This window comes from Passer domesticus, chromosome 33 (genome assembly GCF_036417665.1).
Source record: "Passer domesticus isolate bPasDom1 chromosome 33, bPasDom1.hap1, whole genome shotgun sequence".
In the NCBI taxonomy this organism is placed as follows: domain Eukaryota; kingdom Metazoa; phylum Chordata; class Aves; order Passeriformes; family Passeridae; genus Passer; species Passer domesticus.
The window spans coordinates 656,914-674,788 of NC_087506.1; the positions used below are offsets into that span (position 1 = coordinate 656,914).

General features: G+C 52.9%; 3 protein-coding genes across 15 annotated transcripts in view; 2 read left to right on the plus strand and 1 right to left on the minus strand.

Moving 5' to 3' along the window:
- LOC135288525 (SH2B adapter protein 1-like) overlaps window positions 1-11,142 on the plus strand; it is a 73,470-nt gene extending 62,328 nt beyond the window's left edge. Inside the window, exon 7 of the mRNA XM_064401907.1 lies at window positions 11,072-11,142. Coding sequence (XP_064257977.1) covers window positions 11,072-11,075 — 4 coding nt within the window. The 3' untranslated portion in view covers window positions 11,076-11,142. The remainder of the gene's footprint in view (window positions 1-11,071) is intronic.
- The window catches only part of LOC135288526 (syntaxin-1B), a 140,508-nt gene that overhangs the window by 110,058 nt on the left and 12,575 nt on the right, over window positions 1-17,875 (minus strand). For 3 of the 6 annotated variants that reach the window (XM_064401913.1, XM_064401909.1, XM_064401914.1), the window contains 2 exons: window positions 16,049-16,159; window positions 13,191-13,464 (listed from right to left, as the gene is read on the minus strand). In XM_064401913.1, the coding sequence (XP_064257983.1) occupies window positions 13,384-13,464; window positions 16,049-16,159 (192 nt within the window). In that variant the 3' untranslated portion in view covers window positions 13,191-13,383. Of the gene's footprint in view, window positions 1-13,190; window positions 13,465-16,048; window positions 16,160-16,248; window positions 16,321-17,875 lie in introns of those variants that run through there. The other 3 variants (XM_064401911.1, XM_064401910.1, XM_064401912.1) reach the window with 2 other exon arrangements.
- On the plus strand, window positions 2,398-11,880 carry MAPK7 (mitogen-activated protein kinase 7). 8 transcript variants are annotated; one of them, XR_010351590.1, is made up of 8 exons: window positions 2,846-3,532; window positions 4,756-4,958; window positions 6,246-6,395; window positions 7,538-8,700; window positions 9,532-9,920; window positions 10,008-10,135; window positions 10,938-11,745; window positions 11,778-11,872. XR_010351590.1 is itself a non-coding variant. In XM_064401900.1 (8 exons), the coding sequence occupies exons 5-8, from the start codon at window positions 7,557-7,559 to the stop codon at window positions 11,449-11,451; spliced, it is 2,175 nt and encodes a 724-aa protein (XP_064257970.1). In that variant the 5' UTR covers window positions 2,846-3,122; window positions 3,165-3,532; window positions 4,756-4,958; window positions 6,246-6,395; window positions 7,538-7,556; the 3' UTR covers window positions 11,452-11,880. The 8 variants fall into 8 exon arrangements, 6 of the variants coding, with proteins under 6 accessions (XP_064257969.1, XP_064257970.1, XP_064257968.1 ...); XR_010351591.1 differs by having other exon boundaries at window positions 11,798-11,831; XM_064401900.1 differs by having other exon boundaries at window positions 2,846-3,122; window positions 3,165-3,532; window positions 10,938-11,880.

The window sequence follows — 17,875 nt, forward strand, 5'->3', positions numbered from 1 at the left end:
GTCCGAGTCCGAAACCTGGGGGAAAAACCCAAAAATAGCAAATCTGGGGGGAATGACCCAAAAATAGCAAATTTGGGGGGGAATGACCCAAAAATCCCAAAAATCCCGAATTCGGGGGGGGGAAAAATCACAAAATTTGGGGGAAAAATCGCAAAAATGGGGGAAAAAATCCCCCAAAAAATCCCAAAATTTGGAGGAAAAAAAATCACAAAATTTGGAGGAAAAAACCCAAAAATGGGGGAAAAAATAAAAAAAAAAATCCCAAAATTGGGGAAAAAATCAAAAATCCCAAATTTGGGGGGAAATGACCCAAAAATTCCCAAATTTGGGGGAAAAAACCAAAAAAATTGGGGAAAAATCCCTAAATTTGGGAGGAAAGTCACAAAATTTGGGAAAATATCCAAAAAAATTCCTAAATTTGGGGGGAAAAAACAAATTTTGGGGAAAAATGACCCAAAAATTCCCAAATTTGGGGGGAAAAAAAATCCGAAAAATCCCAAATTTTTGGGGGAAAATCCCAAAATTGGGGAAAAAAAAAAATCACAATTTTAGGGGAAAAGCCCAAAATTGGGGAAAAAAACCAAAAATCCCAAATTTGGGGAAAAAAGACGCAAAACTTCCCAAATTTGGGGAGGAAAAAGTCCCAAAATTTGGGGGGAAAACCCCAAATTTTGGGGAAAAATGACCCAAAATTTCCCAAAATTGGGAGGAAATGACCCAAAACCTGGGAAGAAAATCCCCCAAAAAAAAAAATCCCAAAATTGGGGGAAAACTCCAAAAAATTCCCGAATTTGGAGACAAAAATCTGGAATTTTGGGGTGAAAAACCCAAATTTTCGGAAAAACTGATCCAGATTTGGGGAAAAATCACAAATTTTGGGCAAAATGAACACAGATTTGGGGTAAAACCTCTGAATTTTGGGAAAAAATCCTGGATTTGGGGGAAAAGTCACAAATTTGGGGAAAATAAACCCAAATCTGGGGAGAAAATTCTGAATTTGGGACAAAACCAACTCAGATTTGGGGGAAAAAATGGGATTTTTGGATAAAATCCAGAATTTGAGGGGAAAACCCCCAAATTTTGGGGTGAAAACCCTGGATTTTGGGAAAAATGTCTCAGATTGTGGATGAAAAACACAAATTCTGGGAAAAAATCCCAGATTTGGGGTGAAAAACTTGAATTTCCTCCATTTTTGGGCTCATTTTGGGGTTAAATTTCCTTTTTTTTTTCACTTCCCCCCCATTTTTTCTCTCATTTTCCCAATTTTTGGGCTCTTTTCCCATTTTTTGGATCTTTTCCCCCATTTTTTATTGAATTTCTCCAATTTTTGGGCTCTTTTTCGGGTTTTTTTCCCACTTTTTTGGGCTCATTTTCCCATTTTTGGGGATTTTTTTTTTCTAACTTTTTTACTTTTTTCACCAAATTTTTCACATTTTCTTCAATTTTTGCTCTTTTTTCACCCATTTTTTGTCTCTTTTCCCACATTTTTGGGCTCATTTTCCATCATTTTGGTTTTTTCCCATTTTTTGCCTCATTTTCCCATTTTTGAGGATTTTTTTCCTCATTTTTTTCCTTTTTTCCCAATTTTTCCACATTTCCCCCCATTTTTTCGCTCTTTCCCCCATTTCCAGTTCATTTTTGGCTGCTTTTCCCATTTTTTCCTCATTTCCCCCAAATTTTTGGGTTTTTTTTCCCATTTTTTGCCAATTTTCCCCCAATTTTTTATCTTTTTTCCCCATTTTTTCTCTCTTTTCCCCCATTTTTGTCCCTTCCCCCCCCCATTTTCCCCACCCCCGATCCCGATTTTGGGCTCATTTTCCCATTTTTTCCACCTTTTCCCCCAATTTTTTCACTTTTTTCCCCAATTTTTTCACTTTCCCCCTCATTTTTTCCCCCTTTCCCCCATTTTTTGTCTCTTTTCCCCATTTTTTATCTCTTTTCCCCCACTTTAAACACTTCTCCCCCATTTTCGGGGTGCCCGGTCCCGATTTCGGGCTCCTTTTCCCGCTTTTTTGTCGCTTTTTCCCGATTTTTGCGCTTTTTTCCCCATTTTGGGCCTCTCGCCTGGCGCAGTTCCCGCGTCCGGTCCCTCATGGCGGCGCACCCGGAAGTGGCCGCACTGCGCAGGCGCAGAACCCGCGGGAGCAACCACAGAGACAAACCTCCGAGTCCTCCAACACCACAGAGACGAACCGGAAGTCCTCCACCACCATAGAGACAAACCGGAAGTTTACTGAAAACCACAGAGACAACCCGGAAATTCACCGGAAAACTACAGAAAAGAGCCGGAAGTCCTCCGTTACCATAGAGACAAACAGGAAATACTTCCAAAAACCATCGAGACGAGCCGGAAGTTCCTCAAAATCACAGAGATTAACCCAAAAAAATTATAAAAACGGGGAAGTCCTTCATAAAAACCATCGAGAGGAGCCGGAAGTGATGTTTCAGAGGGGATTTGGGGGGCGGAGCGGAGTGGGCGTGGCCGGGAGGAGCCACTTCCGGGTCCCGGCGGGAGCGGTGAGCGCGCCCGGCGGGGTCGCCATGGCAACGGCCCCGCCCACCGCGACCCCCGCGGGGGGGGGGGGCCGGGAGGGACCATTGGGGGGGCGGGGGGGCCCGGGCGCCATTTTGGGGCGATTTCAGCGGATTTTGGGGCCTTTGAGGGGATTTTGGGGCCCCCCCGGGACCCTCTGGGGAGGTTCGGCCCCGCCCGGGCCTGGCCAGGGGAGTTTGGGGCAATTTCTGGGGATTTTGGTCCATTTCAGGCGATTTTGGTCCATTTCAGGCGATTTTGGTTAATTTCTGGTTATTTTGGGTCAATTTCTGGTGATTTTGGGTCCTTTAAGAGGATTTGGGTCAGTTTCAGGTGATTTTGGTCAATTTCAGTTTCTTTTGGTCAATTTCAGACGATTTTGGGTCATTTTGGGGGATTTTGGGTCCATTTCAGTTGATTTTGGGTGCATTTCAGGGGATTTTGGGTCCGCCAGGTGACTTTAAGGTGATTTTGGGTCAATTTCTGGCAATTTTGGTTCCATTTCAGTTGATTTTGGGTCCATTTCACTTCATTTTGGGTTCATTTCAGGCGATTTTGGGTCCTTTAAGGGATTTTGTGTCTATTTCTGGTGATTTTGGGGCCGTTTCAGGCAATTTTGGATCCAATTCAGGCGATTTTGGGTCAATTTCAGGCAATTTTCGGTCCATTTCTGGTGATTTTGTGTCAATTTCAGACAGTTTTGGGTCCATTTCAGGCGATTTTGGGTCCTTTAATGTGATTTTTTTTTGTCCATTTCAGGTAATTTTGGGTCAATTTCAGGGGATTTTGGGTCCCCCAGGTGACTTTAAGGTGATTTTGGGTCCATTTCAGTTGATTTTTGTTCAATTTCAGGCGATTTTGGGCCCCTTTAAGGCAATTTTGGGTCAATTTCAGGTGATTTTGGGCCTCTTTAAAGTCATTTTGTGTCCATTTCAGGCAATTTTGGGTCCATTTCAGGCGATTTTCAGTCAATTTCAGGCGATTTTGGGTCCATTTCAGGTGATTTTAGGTCCCTTTAATGCAATTTTGGTTCCATTTCAGGAGATTTTGGGTCCATTTTAGTTTATTTTGGATTTTAAGGTGATTTTGGGTCCATTTCAGGCAATTTTGGGTCCTTTAAGGTGATTTTGTGTCCATTTCTGGTGATTTTTGTTCCATTTCGGACAATTTTGGGTCCATTTCAGGCCATTTTGGGTCTGTTTTAGGTGGTTTTGGTCCATTTCAGGCAATTTTGGTCCATTTCAGGTGATTTGGGTCAATTTTTGGTGATTCTGGTCAATTTCAGGTGACTTTGTGTCCATTTCAGGTGATTTTGTGTCTGTTTCAGGTAATTTTGGGTCCATTTCAAGCAATTTTAGGTCCCTTTAAGGTGATTTTGGGTCCTTTAAGGCAATTTTGGGTCCATTTTAGCCGATTTTGTGTCCATTTAAGGTGATTTTGGGTCCATTTCAGTTGATTTTGGTTCCATTTCAGGCAATTTTGGGTCCATTTCTGGTAATTTTGGTCCCTTTCAGGTGATTTTTGATCCTCCCAGGTCCCTTTAAGGTGATTTCGTGTCCATTTCTGGTGGTTTTTTGTCCTTTTCAGGTGATTTTTGGTCAATTTCAGAGAGTTTTGGGTCCATTTCAGGTGATTTTGGGTCCATTTCTGGCGATTTTGTGTCCGTTTAAAGAGATTTTGGGTCCATTTCAGGTGATTTTAGGTCCCTTTAATGCAATTTTGGTTCCTTTCAGGCAATTTTGGGTCCATTTCAGGCAATTTTGGATCAATTTCAGGCCATTTTGGGTCCATTTCAGGCGATTTTGTGTCCATTTAAAGAGATTTTGGGTCCATTTCAGGTGATTTTGTGTCCATTTCAGGCAACTTTCGGTCAATTTCAGACAAATTTGGGTCAATTTCGGTGATTTTGTGTCCATTTTAGTTTATTTTGGGTCTTTTAAGGTGATTTTTTGTCCATTTCAGGCAATTTTGGGTCAATTTCAGGGGATTTTGGGTCCCCTAAGTGACTTTAAGGTGATTTTGGGTCCATTTCAGTTGATTTTTGTTCAATTTCAGGCGATTTTGGGCCCCTTTAAGGCAATTTTGGGTCAATTTCAGGCAATTTTGGGTCCATTTCAGGCCATTTTGGGTCCATTTCAGCCGATTTTGGGTCAATTTTGGGCGATTTTGGGTCCATTCCAGGCCATTTTGGGCCCCTTTAAGGCGATCTTTCCCCCCCCCAGGTGAGCCCACCTGGGCAGGTGCGATGGCCGAGCCCGGCCCCGCCCCCGAGGAGCCCCCCCGGGACCCCCCGGGGCCGCTGGCGCTGCTGCGCTCGCGCGCGCGCTCGACGTCACCTTCGAGGTGGGCGACGACTACGAGGTCATCGAGACCATCGGCACCGGCGCCTACGGCGTGGTCAGCTCGGCACGCCGGCGCGACACAGGTGAGGCACACCTGGGACAGGTGAGGGGCACCTGAGATACACCTGGGCACACCTGGGACAGGTGAGGGGCACACCTGAGGGGGCTGGGGCACACCTGAGACAGGTGAGACACACCTGAGATACACCTGAGATACCTGGGACACACCTGGGCACACCTGGGACAGGTGAGGGGCACACCTGAAATACCTGGGATACACCTGAGATGGGTGAGGCACACCTGAGATACACCTGAGATACACCTGGGCACACCTGGGACAGGTGAGGGGCACACCTGAGGGGGCTGGGACACACCTCAGACAGGTGAGACACACCTGAGATACACCTGAGATACCTGGGACACACCTGGGACACACCTGGGATATCTGGGACACACCTGAGACAGGTGAGACGCACCTGAGAGGGGCTGGGACACACCTCAGACACACCTGAGACACACCTGGGCACACCTGAGACAGGTGAGACACACCTGAGATACACCTGAGATACCTGGGGGACACCTGGACACACCTGGGCACACCTGGGACAGGTGAGGGGCACACCTGAGGGGGCTGGGATACACCTGAGACAGGTGAGACACACCTGAGAGGGGCTGGGGCACACCTCAGACACACCTGAACACACCTGGGCACACCTGGGACAGGTGAGGGGCACACCTGGGATACCTGGGATACACCTGGGACAGGTGAGGGGCACACCTGAGGGGGCTGGGGCACACCTGAGATATCTGGGATACACCTGGGCACACCTGTGACAGGTGAGACACACCTGAGATACACCTGAGATACACCTGGAGGGATTGGGATACACCTGAGATACCTGGGGCACACCTGGGCACACCTGGGACAGGTGAGGGACACACCTGGGCACACCTGAGGCACACCTGAGGGGGCTGGGATACCCCTGAGATACACCTGAGACAGGTGAGATATACCTGAGATACACCTGGGACACACCTGGGATGTCTGGGACACACCTGAGACACACCTGGGATACACCTGAGGGAGCTGGGGCACACCTGAGCACACCTGGGACAGGTGAGATACACCTGAGCACACCTGAAATACACCTGAGAGAGGTGAGACACACCTGGGACATCTGGGACACACTTGGGACACACCTGAGATACCTGGGATACACCTGGGGCACACCTGGGCACACCTGGGGCAGGTGAGACTCACCTGAGATACACCTGAGACAGGTGAGGGACACACCTGGGCACACCTGGGCACACCTGGGCACACCTGGGGCAGGTGAGACTCACCTGAGCCGCCCCGGCCCCGCCCCCAGGCCAGCAGGTGGCCATCAAGAAGATCCCGAACGCCTTCGACGTGGTGACCAACGCCAAGCGCACGCTGCGCGAGCTGAAGATCCTCAAGCACTTCAAGCACGACAACATCATCGGCATCAAGGACATCCTGCGGCCGGCCGGGCCCTACGGCGAGTTCCGCTCCGTGTGCGCCCCCGACATGGGCCGGGTCGGGTTTGATGGGTTGGGTTGGGTTGGGTTGAGTTGGCTTGAGTTGGGTTTGTTGGGTTGGGTTGGGTTGGGTTGAGTTGGGTTGGGTTTGTTGGGTTGGGTTGGGTTGGGTTTGTTGGGTTGAGTTGGGTTGGGTTGGGTTGGGTTTGATGGGTTGGGTTGAGTTGGGTTGAGTTGGGTTGGGTTGGGTTTGTTGGGTCGGGTTTGATGGGTTGGGTTGAGTTGGGTTGGGTTGGGTTGGGTTGGGTTGGGTTTGTTGAGTTGAGTTGTGTTGGGTTGCGCTGCGTTGGGTTGAGTTGGTTTTGTTGAGTTGGGTTGGGTTGCATTTGTTGGGTTGAGTTGAGTTGGGTGGAGTTGGTTTTGTTGACTTGAATTGGGTTGGGTCGTGTTGAGTTGAGTTGGGTTGAGTCACGTTGACTTGGGTTGAGTTGGGTTGAGTCACGTTGACTTGGGTTGAGTTGGGTTGAGTCACGTTGAGTCATGTTGAGTTGGGATGGGTTGGGTTGAATCGTGTTGGTTGGGTTGAGTTGAGTTGCGTTGAGTTGGGTTGAGTTGGGTTGGGTCGTGTTGAGCCACGTTGAGTTGGGGTGGGTTGTGTTGACTTGGGTTGGGTTGGTTGAGTGGGGTTGAGTTGAGTTGGGTTGGGCTGGGTTGAGTCATGTTGAGTCACATTGGGTTGGGTTGCGTTGAGTCGCGTTGAGTTATGTTGACTTGGGTTGAGTTGTGTTGACTTGGGTTGGGTTGTGTTGACTTGGGTTGAGTTGTGTTGACTTGGGTTGGGTCATGTTGAGTTGTGTTGACTTGGGTTGGGTTGTGTTGACTTGGGTTGAGTTGCGTTGACTTGGGTTGGGTTGTGTTGACTTGGGTTGAGTTGTGTTGACTTGGGTTGGGTCATGTTGAGTTGTGTTGACTTGGGTTGGGTTGTGTTGACTTGGGTTGAGTTGTGTTGACTTGGGTTGGGTCATGTTGAGTTGTGTTGACTTGGGTTGGGTTGTGTTGACTTGGGTTGAGTTGTGTTGACTTGGGTTGAGTTGCGTTGACTTGCGTTGGGTCGTGTTGAGCCGCGTTGACCCGCGTTGACCCCCACCCCCCTCCCCCGCAGCTACGTGGTGCTGGACCTGATGGAGAGCGACCTCCACCAGATCATCCACTCCTCCCAGCCGCTCACCCTCGAGCACGTCCGCTACTTCCTCTACCAACTCCTGCGCGGCCTCAAGTACATCCACTCGGCCAACGTCCTCCACCGCGATCTCAAGCCCTCCAACCTGCTCGTCAACGAGAACTGCGAGCTCAAGATCGGCGACTTCGGCATGGCGCGCGGCCTGGGCGCCGACGCGCGCCACGCCAAGCCCTTCCTCACCGAGTACGTCGCCACGCGCTGGTACCGCGCGCCGGAACTTCTGCTGTCTCTCCACCGTTACACGCGCGCCATCGACATGTGGTCGGTGGGCTGCATCTTCGCCGAGATGTTGGGGCGCCGCCAACTCTTCCCGGGACGCAATTACGTCCACCAGCTGCAGCTGATCATGGCGGTGCTGGGCACGCCGCCGCCCGGCGTCATGGCGGCCATCGGCGCCGAGCGCGTCCGCGCCTACGTGCAGAGCCTGCCGCCGCGCCCGCCGGTGCCCTGGGAGAGCCTCTTCGGCGACGCCGAGCCGGAGGCGCTGGCGCTGCTCGGCAGGATGCTGCGCTTCGACCCGCGGGAGAGGGTGGGCGTGGCCGAGGCGCTGCGCCACCCGTTTCTGGCGAAATACCACGACCCCGAGGACGAGCCCGAGTGCGTGCCGGCGTTCGACTTCGCCTTCGACCGGCAGGCGCTGACCAAGGAGGAGATCAAGGCGGCCATCGTGGCCGAGATCGCCGACTTCCACGCGCGGCGCGACGGCATCCGGCGGCAGATTGCGCCGGCGCCGCCCGCGGTGGGCGTGGCCGGTGCCGCCAACAAGGCCGGCGTCGACGTCAACATGGCCAACGTCGACGCAACCAACAACGGAGTCAACGCGGTCAACGCCGACCTCAACGCGAACGTCAACGTCGCCATGGCGGCCGCCAACGGGCCGGCGTGGCCGCCCTGCGCCGACGTGGACATGCCCAGCCCGGGCCCCGCCCCCGACTGCCCCATGGACTCGCCGCGGGTGAAGGCGGAGCCGGGCGCGGCACCAGCGCCGGCGGCGGCGCCCAAGAGGGACGGCGCCATCTCGGACGACACCAAGGCGGCGCTGAAGGCGGCGCTGCTGAAGTCGGCCATGAGGAACAAGAGTAAAGGTGGGGGGGGTTGGGTTGGGTTGGGTTGGTTGGCTTGAGTTGAGTTGATTTGTTTGGGCTTGGTCGGGATGGATTGGGTTGGGTTGAGTTCAGTTGGATTGGGTTGATTGATTTGGGTTTGGTTGGGTTGAGTTGGGTTGAGTTGATTTATTTGAGTTGGGAGGAGTTGGGTTGGGTTGGGTTGGGTTGAGTTGATTTGTTTGGGTTGAGTTGGGTTGGGTTGAGTTGAGTTGATTTGTTAAGGCTTGGTTGGGATGGATTGGGTTGGGTTGAGTTCAGTTGAGTTGGGTTGGGTTGAGTTGATTGATTTGGGTTTAGTTGGGTTGAGTTGCCTTGAGTTGGGTTGAGTTGATTTATTTGAGTTGGGATGAGTTGGGTTGAGTTTAGTTGGGTTGGGTTGAGTTGATTGATTTGGGTTGGGTTTGGTGGGGTTGAGTTGGGTTGAGTTTGGTTGGGTTGGGTTGAATTGAGTTGATTGATTTTGGTTGGGTTGATTGAGTTGAGTTGCCTTGAGATGATTTATTTGGGTTGGGTTGAGTTGGGTTGGGTTGAGTTGAGTTGGGTTGGGATGGTTGAGTTTGGTGGGTTGGATTGAGTTGAGTTGAGTTGGGTTGAATTGAGTTGGGTTGAGTTGGGTTGGGGTGATTGAGTCGCGTTGAGTTGACTCAACCTCAGTTGCGTTGCCTCGGTTGAGTTCCGTTGAGTTGCATTGACTTTGCGTTGAGTTCCGTTGACTTTGCCCAAACTCATTGACCTCCCCTTGACCTCCCCTTCATTCCCTTGACCCCTCCCCCCATTGGCCGGCCCCTCCCCCCCTCCCCTCCCCCCCAGACCCGCCCTGCGCCGCCCCGGAGGCGCCCGAGGGCCGCAAGCCGGTGACGGCGGCCGAGCGCCAGCGCGAGCGCGAGGAGAAGCGCCGGCGCCGCCAGGAGCGCGCCAAGGAGCGCGAGAAGAAGCAGCGCGAGCGCGAGCGCCGCGAGCCCCGCCCCCGCGGGGAGGGGCTCAACGGCCTCGTCCTCACCGACGACGACCGACACCTCCTGGAGCGCTGGACCAAGATGGCCGACGGCGCCCCGCCCCGCCAGCCGGCCCCGCCCCGCCCTCAAGCCCCGCCCCCCTGCCCGGCACCGCCCCCGGCGTGGGCGGGGCCTGAGGCGTGGGTGGAGCCCGCCGGCGACGCCGACGTCGCCACGGTGACGCAGCAGCTGCAGAAGTCGCAGGTGAGGGGGGCGGGGCGGGGCCCGGGGGAGGGGTCTGGGGGCGGCCACGCCCCCCGCTCAGCGCCACGCCCCCCCCCCCCCCCGCAGGTGGAGGATCCGCTGCCGCCCGTGTTCCCGGTGACGCCCAAGGGCAGCGGCGCCGGCTACGGCGTCGGCTTCGACCTGGAGGAGTTCCTGAGCCAATCGCTGGACATGGTGGGGGAGCCCAAGGACAGGTGGGGACGGCGGGGGTTGGGTTGGGTTGGGTTGGGTTGGGTTGAGTTGGGTTGGGTTGGGTTGGGTCAGGTTGGGTTGGGTTGGGTTGGGTTGAGTTGAGTTGGGTTGGGTTGAGTTGGGTTGAGTTGGGTTGGGTTGGGTTGAGTTGGGTTGGGTTGGGTTGGGTTGGGTTGAGTTGGGTTGGGTTGGGTTGGGTTGAGTTGGGTTGGGTTGGGTTGAGTTGGGTTGGGTTGAGTTGGGTTGGGTTGAGTTGGGTTGGGTTGAGTTGGGTTGGGTTGAGTTGGGTTCAGTTGGGTTTCTTGGGTTGGGTTGGGTTGAGTTGGGTTGAGTTGGGTTGCGTTGAGTTGGGTTGGGTTGGGTTGGGTTTGTTGGGTTGGGTTGGGTTGGGTTGGGTTGAGTTGGGTTGGGTTGGGTTGGGTTGAGTTTATTGGGTTGAGTTGAGTTGGGTTGGGTTGGCTTGGATTGGGTTGGGTTGAGTTGGGTTGGGTTGAGTTGAGTTGGGTTGGGTTGGCTTGGATTGGGTTGGGTTGAGTTGGGTTGGGTTGAGTTGAGTTGGGTTGGGTTTGTTGAGTTGGGCCAAGTTGGGTTGAGTTGGGTTGAGTTGGGTTGAGTTGGGTTGGGTTGAGTTGGGTTGAGTTGGGTTGAGTTGGGTTGGGTTGAGTTGGGTTGCGTTGGGTTGAGTTGGGCCAAGTTGGGTTGGGTTGGGTTGGGTTGGGTTGGGTTGGGTTGGGTTGAGTTGGGTTGGGTTGGTTTGTCTTGTCCTGACTCGTTCGGCCTCCCGCGCCCCTCCCCCGCAGCCAGGCCGACTCGGCGCCGCTCTCGGCGTCGCTCTTGGCCGACTGGCTGGAGGTTCACCGCCTCAGCCCCGCCGCGCTCGAGAGCCTCCAGCGCGACCTCCAGCTGGGCTCGCCCATGCTGCTGGCCGACGACGACCCCTGACCCCGCCCCCGCCCCGGCCACGCCCCTTTTCGGCCCCGCCCGCATTAAATTTGTATCAAAACTCCCATTTCTGGCGTTTTTTTGGGGGCGAAAACGGCGATTTCGGCCATCTTGGATGGCGGGGATGAGGAGGAAGAGGAGGAGGAGGAGAAGGAGGGGGAGGGGAGGAAGAAGAGGCGGAGCCGGCTGCGTTTTTGGCGATGGCTTTCGTAGCAAAGACGTCACAGGCCGCGGGGGGAGGGGCAACGCCGAGCGCAGGGGGAGGGGGGAAAGGGGGAGGGGCAAAGGGAGACCCCGCCCCCCGTCCTGTGGAGGGACGCTCCCGGTGTGGGGGAGGGGCGCTGGGGGAGGGGCCCCGGCGGGGCGGGAAATCTAAGGGGGGGGTGGGGTCATCGATGACGTCATCGGGTCGTTGAGACGGCCATCGATGACGTCATCGGGTCGTGGATTGGGTGGACAGTGAGGTCGTTGGGTTATTGATGACGTCATGGGGTTATTGATGACGTCATGGGGTTATTGATGACGTCATTGGGTAATCAACAGGTTCATCAACGGGGTCGTTGGGTCCTTGAGATGACGTCATCAGGTCGTTGACTGGGTCATCAATGAGGTCATTGGTTCGTTGATGACGTCATTGGGTTATTGATGAGGTCGTTGGGTCATTGATGATGTCATTGGGTCATTGATTGGGTCATCAATGAGGTCATTGGTTCATTGATGAGGTCATTGGGTCATCAGTGGGGTTCTTGGATTATTGATGACATCATTGGGTCATTGATGACACCATTGGGTTGCTGATGACGTCATTGGGTCATCAGTGTGGATGTTGGTTTATTGATGACATCACTGGGTCATCAATGACGTCACTGGGTCATTGATGAGGTCATTGGATCATCAATGATGTCATCGGTTATGGTTGAACTGGGCGATGAAGGGTTGGCCAGTTGTGTCAATGAAGGGTTGGCCAGTTGGGCACTGGTTGAACTGGTCGATGATGGTGGAAGGGTCGTTGGGGTCGTTGTTGGTCGATGGCGCCGGCGCGGTGAGAATGGGCGGATGGCCCCTCCCCCGCCCGGCTGGGATTGGCCAACGCAACCCAAACCCAACAAACCAAACAAACTCAACCCAACCCAACGGAACCAACCTAAACCAACCCAACCCAACTGAGCACAGCTCAACAAACTCAACCCAACCCAACCCAACCCAACCCAACCCAACTGAACTCAACAAACCAAACCCAACCCAACCCAACCCAACAAATCCAACCCAACCCAACTCAACTCAACCCAACTCAACCCAACCCAACCCAACCCAACTCAACCCAACCCAACTCAACCCAACCGAACCCAACTCAACCCAACTCAACTCAACCCAACTCAACCCAATCCAACTCAACCCAACTCAACCCAACTCAACAAACCCAACCCAACCCAACCCAACTCAACCCAACTCAACCCAACTCAACCCAACCCAACCCAACCCAACCCAACTCAACCCAACCCAACCCAACCCAACTCAACCCAACCCAACCCAACCCAACTCAACCCAACCCAACTCAACCCAACCCAACCCAACTCAACCCAACTCAACTCAACCCAACTCAACCCAATCCAACTCAACCCAACTCAACCCAACTCAACAAACCCAACCCAACCCAACCCAACTCAACCCAACTCAACCCAACTCAACCCAACCCAACCCAACCCAACTCAACCCAACCCAACCCAACCAAACCAACTCAACTCAACCCAACACAACTCAAGAAACCCAACTGAACCCAACCTGGACCAACTCAACCCAACTCAACCTGAGTCAACCCAACCCAACCCAACTCAACAAACCCAACTCAACCCAACTCAACCCAACCCAACCCAACCCAACTCAACAAACCCAACTCAACCCAACCCAACCCAACCCAACCCAACCCAACCCAACAAACCCAACCCAACTCAACCCAACTCAACCCAACCCAACCCAACCCAACCCAACCCAACCCAACCCAACCCCCGCTGGCCCCTCCCCCCACCGCAATGTGGGCGTGGCCGGCGGGGGATGATGGGATGGATGAAGGCCGAGGAGGAAGAGGAAGAAAAGGGGGAGGAGCCTCTTAGATTTGCCGGCGCCGGGGGGCGTGGCCGGGGGTGGGGGGCGTGGCCGGCGGTGACGGGACCACCACGTGCTGGTTCGTCCGTTCGCAATTCATTAATTAATTTATTCGCAATTAATGCGGTTCGTTGACGAGATGGGTGGGGGCGGGGCCGGGGGGAGGGGTGGTGGGGGAGGGGCAGGGCGGGGTGGGGGAGGGGCCCTAGAGGCCCAAGGTGCCCCCGATGGAGGAGGCCAGGACCACGCCCAGCACCACGCAGCAGATGATGATCATGATCTTCTTCTGCCGGCGCCCGCGCCGCGTTTCGGGCGGAATTCAGGGGATTTCGGGCAATTTTGGGGGAATTTGGGGCATTTTGGGCAATTTTGGGGGGATTTTGGGGCATTTTGGGCAATTTTGGGGGATTTTGTGGGATTTCATGAAATTTTGGCGAATTCCGGTGGATTTTGGGTGGAGTTTGGTGGATTTGGGGCGGATTTTGGTCCATTTTTGGTGGGTTTGGGTGGATTTCGGGGGATTTCATTGAATTTTGGGGATTTCGGTGAATTGCAGTGAAATTTTTGGTGGTTTTGGTGAATTTTGATGGATTTGGGTGGATTTTGTTAATTTTTGGTGGATTTTGAGTGGATTATGGAAAATTTCAGGGGATTTCAGTAAATTTTTGGTGGATTTCAGTGCATTTTCATGGATTTGGGTGGATTGGGGTGGATTTTGTTAATTTTTGGTGGTTTTTGGTGGATTTTGGCAGATTTGGGTGGATTTCGGTGGATTTTGATGGATTTTGGGTGGATTATGGGAAATTTCAGGGGATTTGGGGAAAATCCAGGGGATTTCGGTGAATTTTTGGTGGATTTTGGGCGAATTTTGATGGTTTTTGATGGATTTGGGTGGATTGGGGTGGATTTTGTAAATTTTTGGTGGATGTTGGAGGGTTTTGGCAGATTTGGGTGGAATTTGGGTGGAGTTTTGGTGGATTTTGATGGATTTCGGGTGGATTATGGGAAATTTTAGGGGATTTTTGGAAATTTCAGGGGATTTGGGTGAATTTTTGGTGGATTTTGATGAATTTGGATGGATTTGGGTGGATTGCAGTGGATTTCGGTGAATTTTGGGTAGATTTGGGAGGATTTTGATGGATTTTCACAGATTTTCGTGGGTTTTGGTAGATTTCAGTGGATTTTGGAGAATTCCAGTGAATTTTGATGAATTTTGGGTGAATTTTGATGAAGTTGGGTGAATTCCGGGTGAATTTTGATGAATTTTTGATGGATTTGATGAATTTTGATGAATTTTGGGTGAATTTCCATGAATTTTAATGGATTTTGATGAATTTCAGCGAATTTTGATGAATTTTGGGTGAATTTCGGTGAATTTTGGGTGAATTTCAATGAATTTTAATGGATTTGATGATTTTTTGATGGATTTTGAGTGAATTTTGATGAATTTTGATGAATTTCAGTGAATTTCAATGAATTTTGATGAATTTCAGTGAATTTTGATGAATTTTGATGAATTTTGGGTGAATTTGGGTGAATATTGGGAGGTCCCGGCAGCGGGGGAGGGGAGAGAGGAGAGAAGAGCGGAGCGTCACCGACCCCTCCCCCACCCTGGCCAGGGCCGCCTTCCCGGCGGCCATCTTGAATTCTTGGCGGCCATTTTGAATTCTTGGAGGCCATCTTGAATTCTTGGCGGCCATCTTGAGATCGTGGTGGCCATCTTGAATTCTTGGCAGCCATTTTGAGATCTTGGCAACCATTTTGAGATCTTGGCGGCCATATTAAATTATTGGCAGCCATATTGAATTCTCGGTGGCCATATTGAATATTGGTAGCCGTTTTGAATTCTTGGCGGCCATATTGAATTCTTGGTGGCCATATTGAATTCTCTGTGGCCATTTTGAATTCTCGGCCGCCATATTGCTTTCTTGGCAGCCATATTGATTTCTCGTTGGCCATATTGAATTCTCAGCTGCCATATTGAATTATCGGCAGCCATATTGAATTCTCTCTGGCCATATTGTATTCTCGACTGCCACATTGAGTTCTTGGTGGCCACATTGGGTGCGTGGTGGCCACACTGAATTCCAGTTGCCCCCAGTAGCCGTTATTGATCCCCAGTAGTTTCCAGTCCCTCCCAGTCAATCCCACTATCCCCCAATCCCCTCCCAGTCCCTCCCAGTCCCCCCCAGTATCCCCCAATGCATCCCAGTACCTCCCAGCCCCTTCCAGTCTCTCCCAGTCCATTCCAGTCTCTCCCAGTCCCCCCCAAACCCCTCCCAGTCCCATCCCAGTTTATCCCAGTTCATTCCCAGTCCCCCCAAACCCCTCCCAGTCCCTCCCAGTCCCCTCCCAGTATCCCCCAGTCCCCCCCCCAGTCCCTCCCAGTATCCCCAGTCCCCCCCAATCCCTTCCCAGTCCCTCCCAATTCCCTCCCAGTCCCTCCCAATCCCCTCCCAGTCCCTCCCAGTATAACCCAGTCCCTCCCAGTCCCTCACGCCCCCCCGTTCATTCCCAGTCCCATCCCAGTTTATCCCAGTTCATTCCCAGTCCCCCCCAGTATCCCCCAAACCCCTCCCAGTCCCTCCCAATCCCCTCCCAGTCCCTCCCAATTTCCTCCCAGTATCTCCCAGTTCATTCCCACTCCCTCCCAGTATCCCCAAGTCCATCCCAGTCCCCTCCCAGTATAAACCAGTCCCTCCCAGTATCCCCCAGTCCCTCCCAGTATCCCCCAAACCCCTCCCAGTCCCTCCCAGTCCATCCCAGTCCATTCCCAGTATCCCCCAATCCCTTCCCAGTCCCTCCAGTCCCCCCCAGTCCCCTCCCAGTGTCCCCCAGTCCCTCCCAGTATCCCCAGTTTGGCCGCTGACCCTCCGGGCCTTGCTCTGGTACTTGACGGCTTTCTTGGTGTCGGACACGGCGCGCTCGACGTAATCCACCGAGTGCTCCACGTTGTACTCGATGCGGTCAATCATCTCGCCCTGGTCATTCAGAGTGACCACTGGTCAGCCAGAGTGACCACTGGTCAGTAAAAGTGACCACTGGTCAGTAAAAGTGACCACTGGTCAGTCAGAGTGACCGCTGGTCACTCGCACTCCACCGAGTGCTCCACGTTGTACTCGATGCGGTCAATCATCTCGCCCTGGTCATTCAGAGTGACCACTGGTCATCCAGAGTGACCACTGGTCAGTAAAAGTGGCCACTGGTCATTCAGAGTGACCGCTGGTCATTGGGAGTGGCCACGGGTCAGTAAAAGTGGCCATTGGTCAGTCAGAGTGACCGCTGGTCAGTCAGAGTGACCACTGGTCATTGGGAGTGACCATGGGTCAGTGATAACGGCCATTGGTCATTCAGAGTGACCACTGGTCATTCATGGTAACCACTGGTCACTCCCAATGACCAGTGGTCACTCCCAATGACCATTGGTCACTCAGGATGACCAGTGGTCACTCAGGATGACCCTTGGTGGGTCCAAGTGACCTTCTGAATGTTCTTGATGACCCTCAATGGGTCCGGATGACCACTGGTCACTCCCAATGACCTGTAACCCTTCCCATTGACCCGTGGTCACTGCCAATGACCTGTGGTCACTCGGGATGACCAGTGGTCACTCAAGATGACCAGTAGTCACTCCCAGATGACCCAAGGTGGGTTCTTGATGACCCTCAAATGGATCCAAGTGACCCTCAATGGGTCCGGATGACCACTGGTCACTCCCAATGACCTGTGGTCACTCCCATTGACCTGTAACCCTTCCCATTGACCCGTGGTCACTCAGGATGACCAGTGGTCACTCCCAATGACCAGTGGTCACTCCCAATGACCAGTGGTCACTCAGGATGACCCTTGATGGGTCCAAGTGACCTTCTGAATGTTCTTGAGGACCCTCAATGGTCCAGATGACCACTGGTCACTCCCAATGACCCGTGGTCACTCCCATTGACCTGTAACCCTTCCCAATGACCAGTGGTCACTCAGGATGACCAGTGGTCACTCCTAATGACCAGTGGTCAATCAAGATGACCCCTGATGGGTCCAAATGACCTTCTAGATGTTCTTGATGACCGTCAATGCGTCCAGATGACCACTGGTCACTACCAATGACCGGTGGTCACTCCCATTGACCTGTAACCCATCCCAATGACCAGTGGTCACTCGGGATGACCAGTGGTCACTCCTAATGACCAGTGGTCACTCAGGATGACCCTTGATGGGTCCAAGTGACCTTCTAGAGGTTCTTGATGACCCTCAATGAGTCCAGATGACCACTGGTCACTCCCAATGACCCGTGGTCACTCCCATTGACCTGTAACCCATCCCAATGACCAGTGGTCACTCGGGATGACCAGTGGTCACTCCCAATGACCAGTGGTCACTCAAGGTGACCCTTGATGGGTCCAAGTGACCTTCTAGATGTTCTTGATGACCCTCAACGGGTCCGGATGACCACTGGTCACTCCCAATGACCTGTAACCCTTCCCATTGACCCGTGGTCACTGCCAATGACCTGTGGTCACTCGGGATGACCAGTGGTCACTCAAGATGACCAGTAGTCACTCCCAGATGACCCAAGGTGGGTTCTTGATGACCCTCAAATGGATCCAAGTGACCCTCAATGGGTCCGGATGACCACTGGTCACTCCCAATGACCTGTGGTCACTCCCATTGACCTGTAACCCTTCCCATTGACCCGTGGT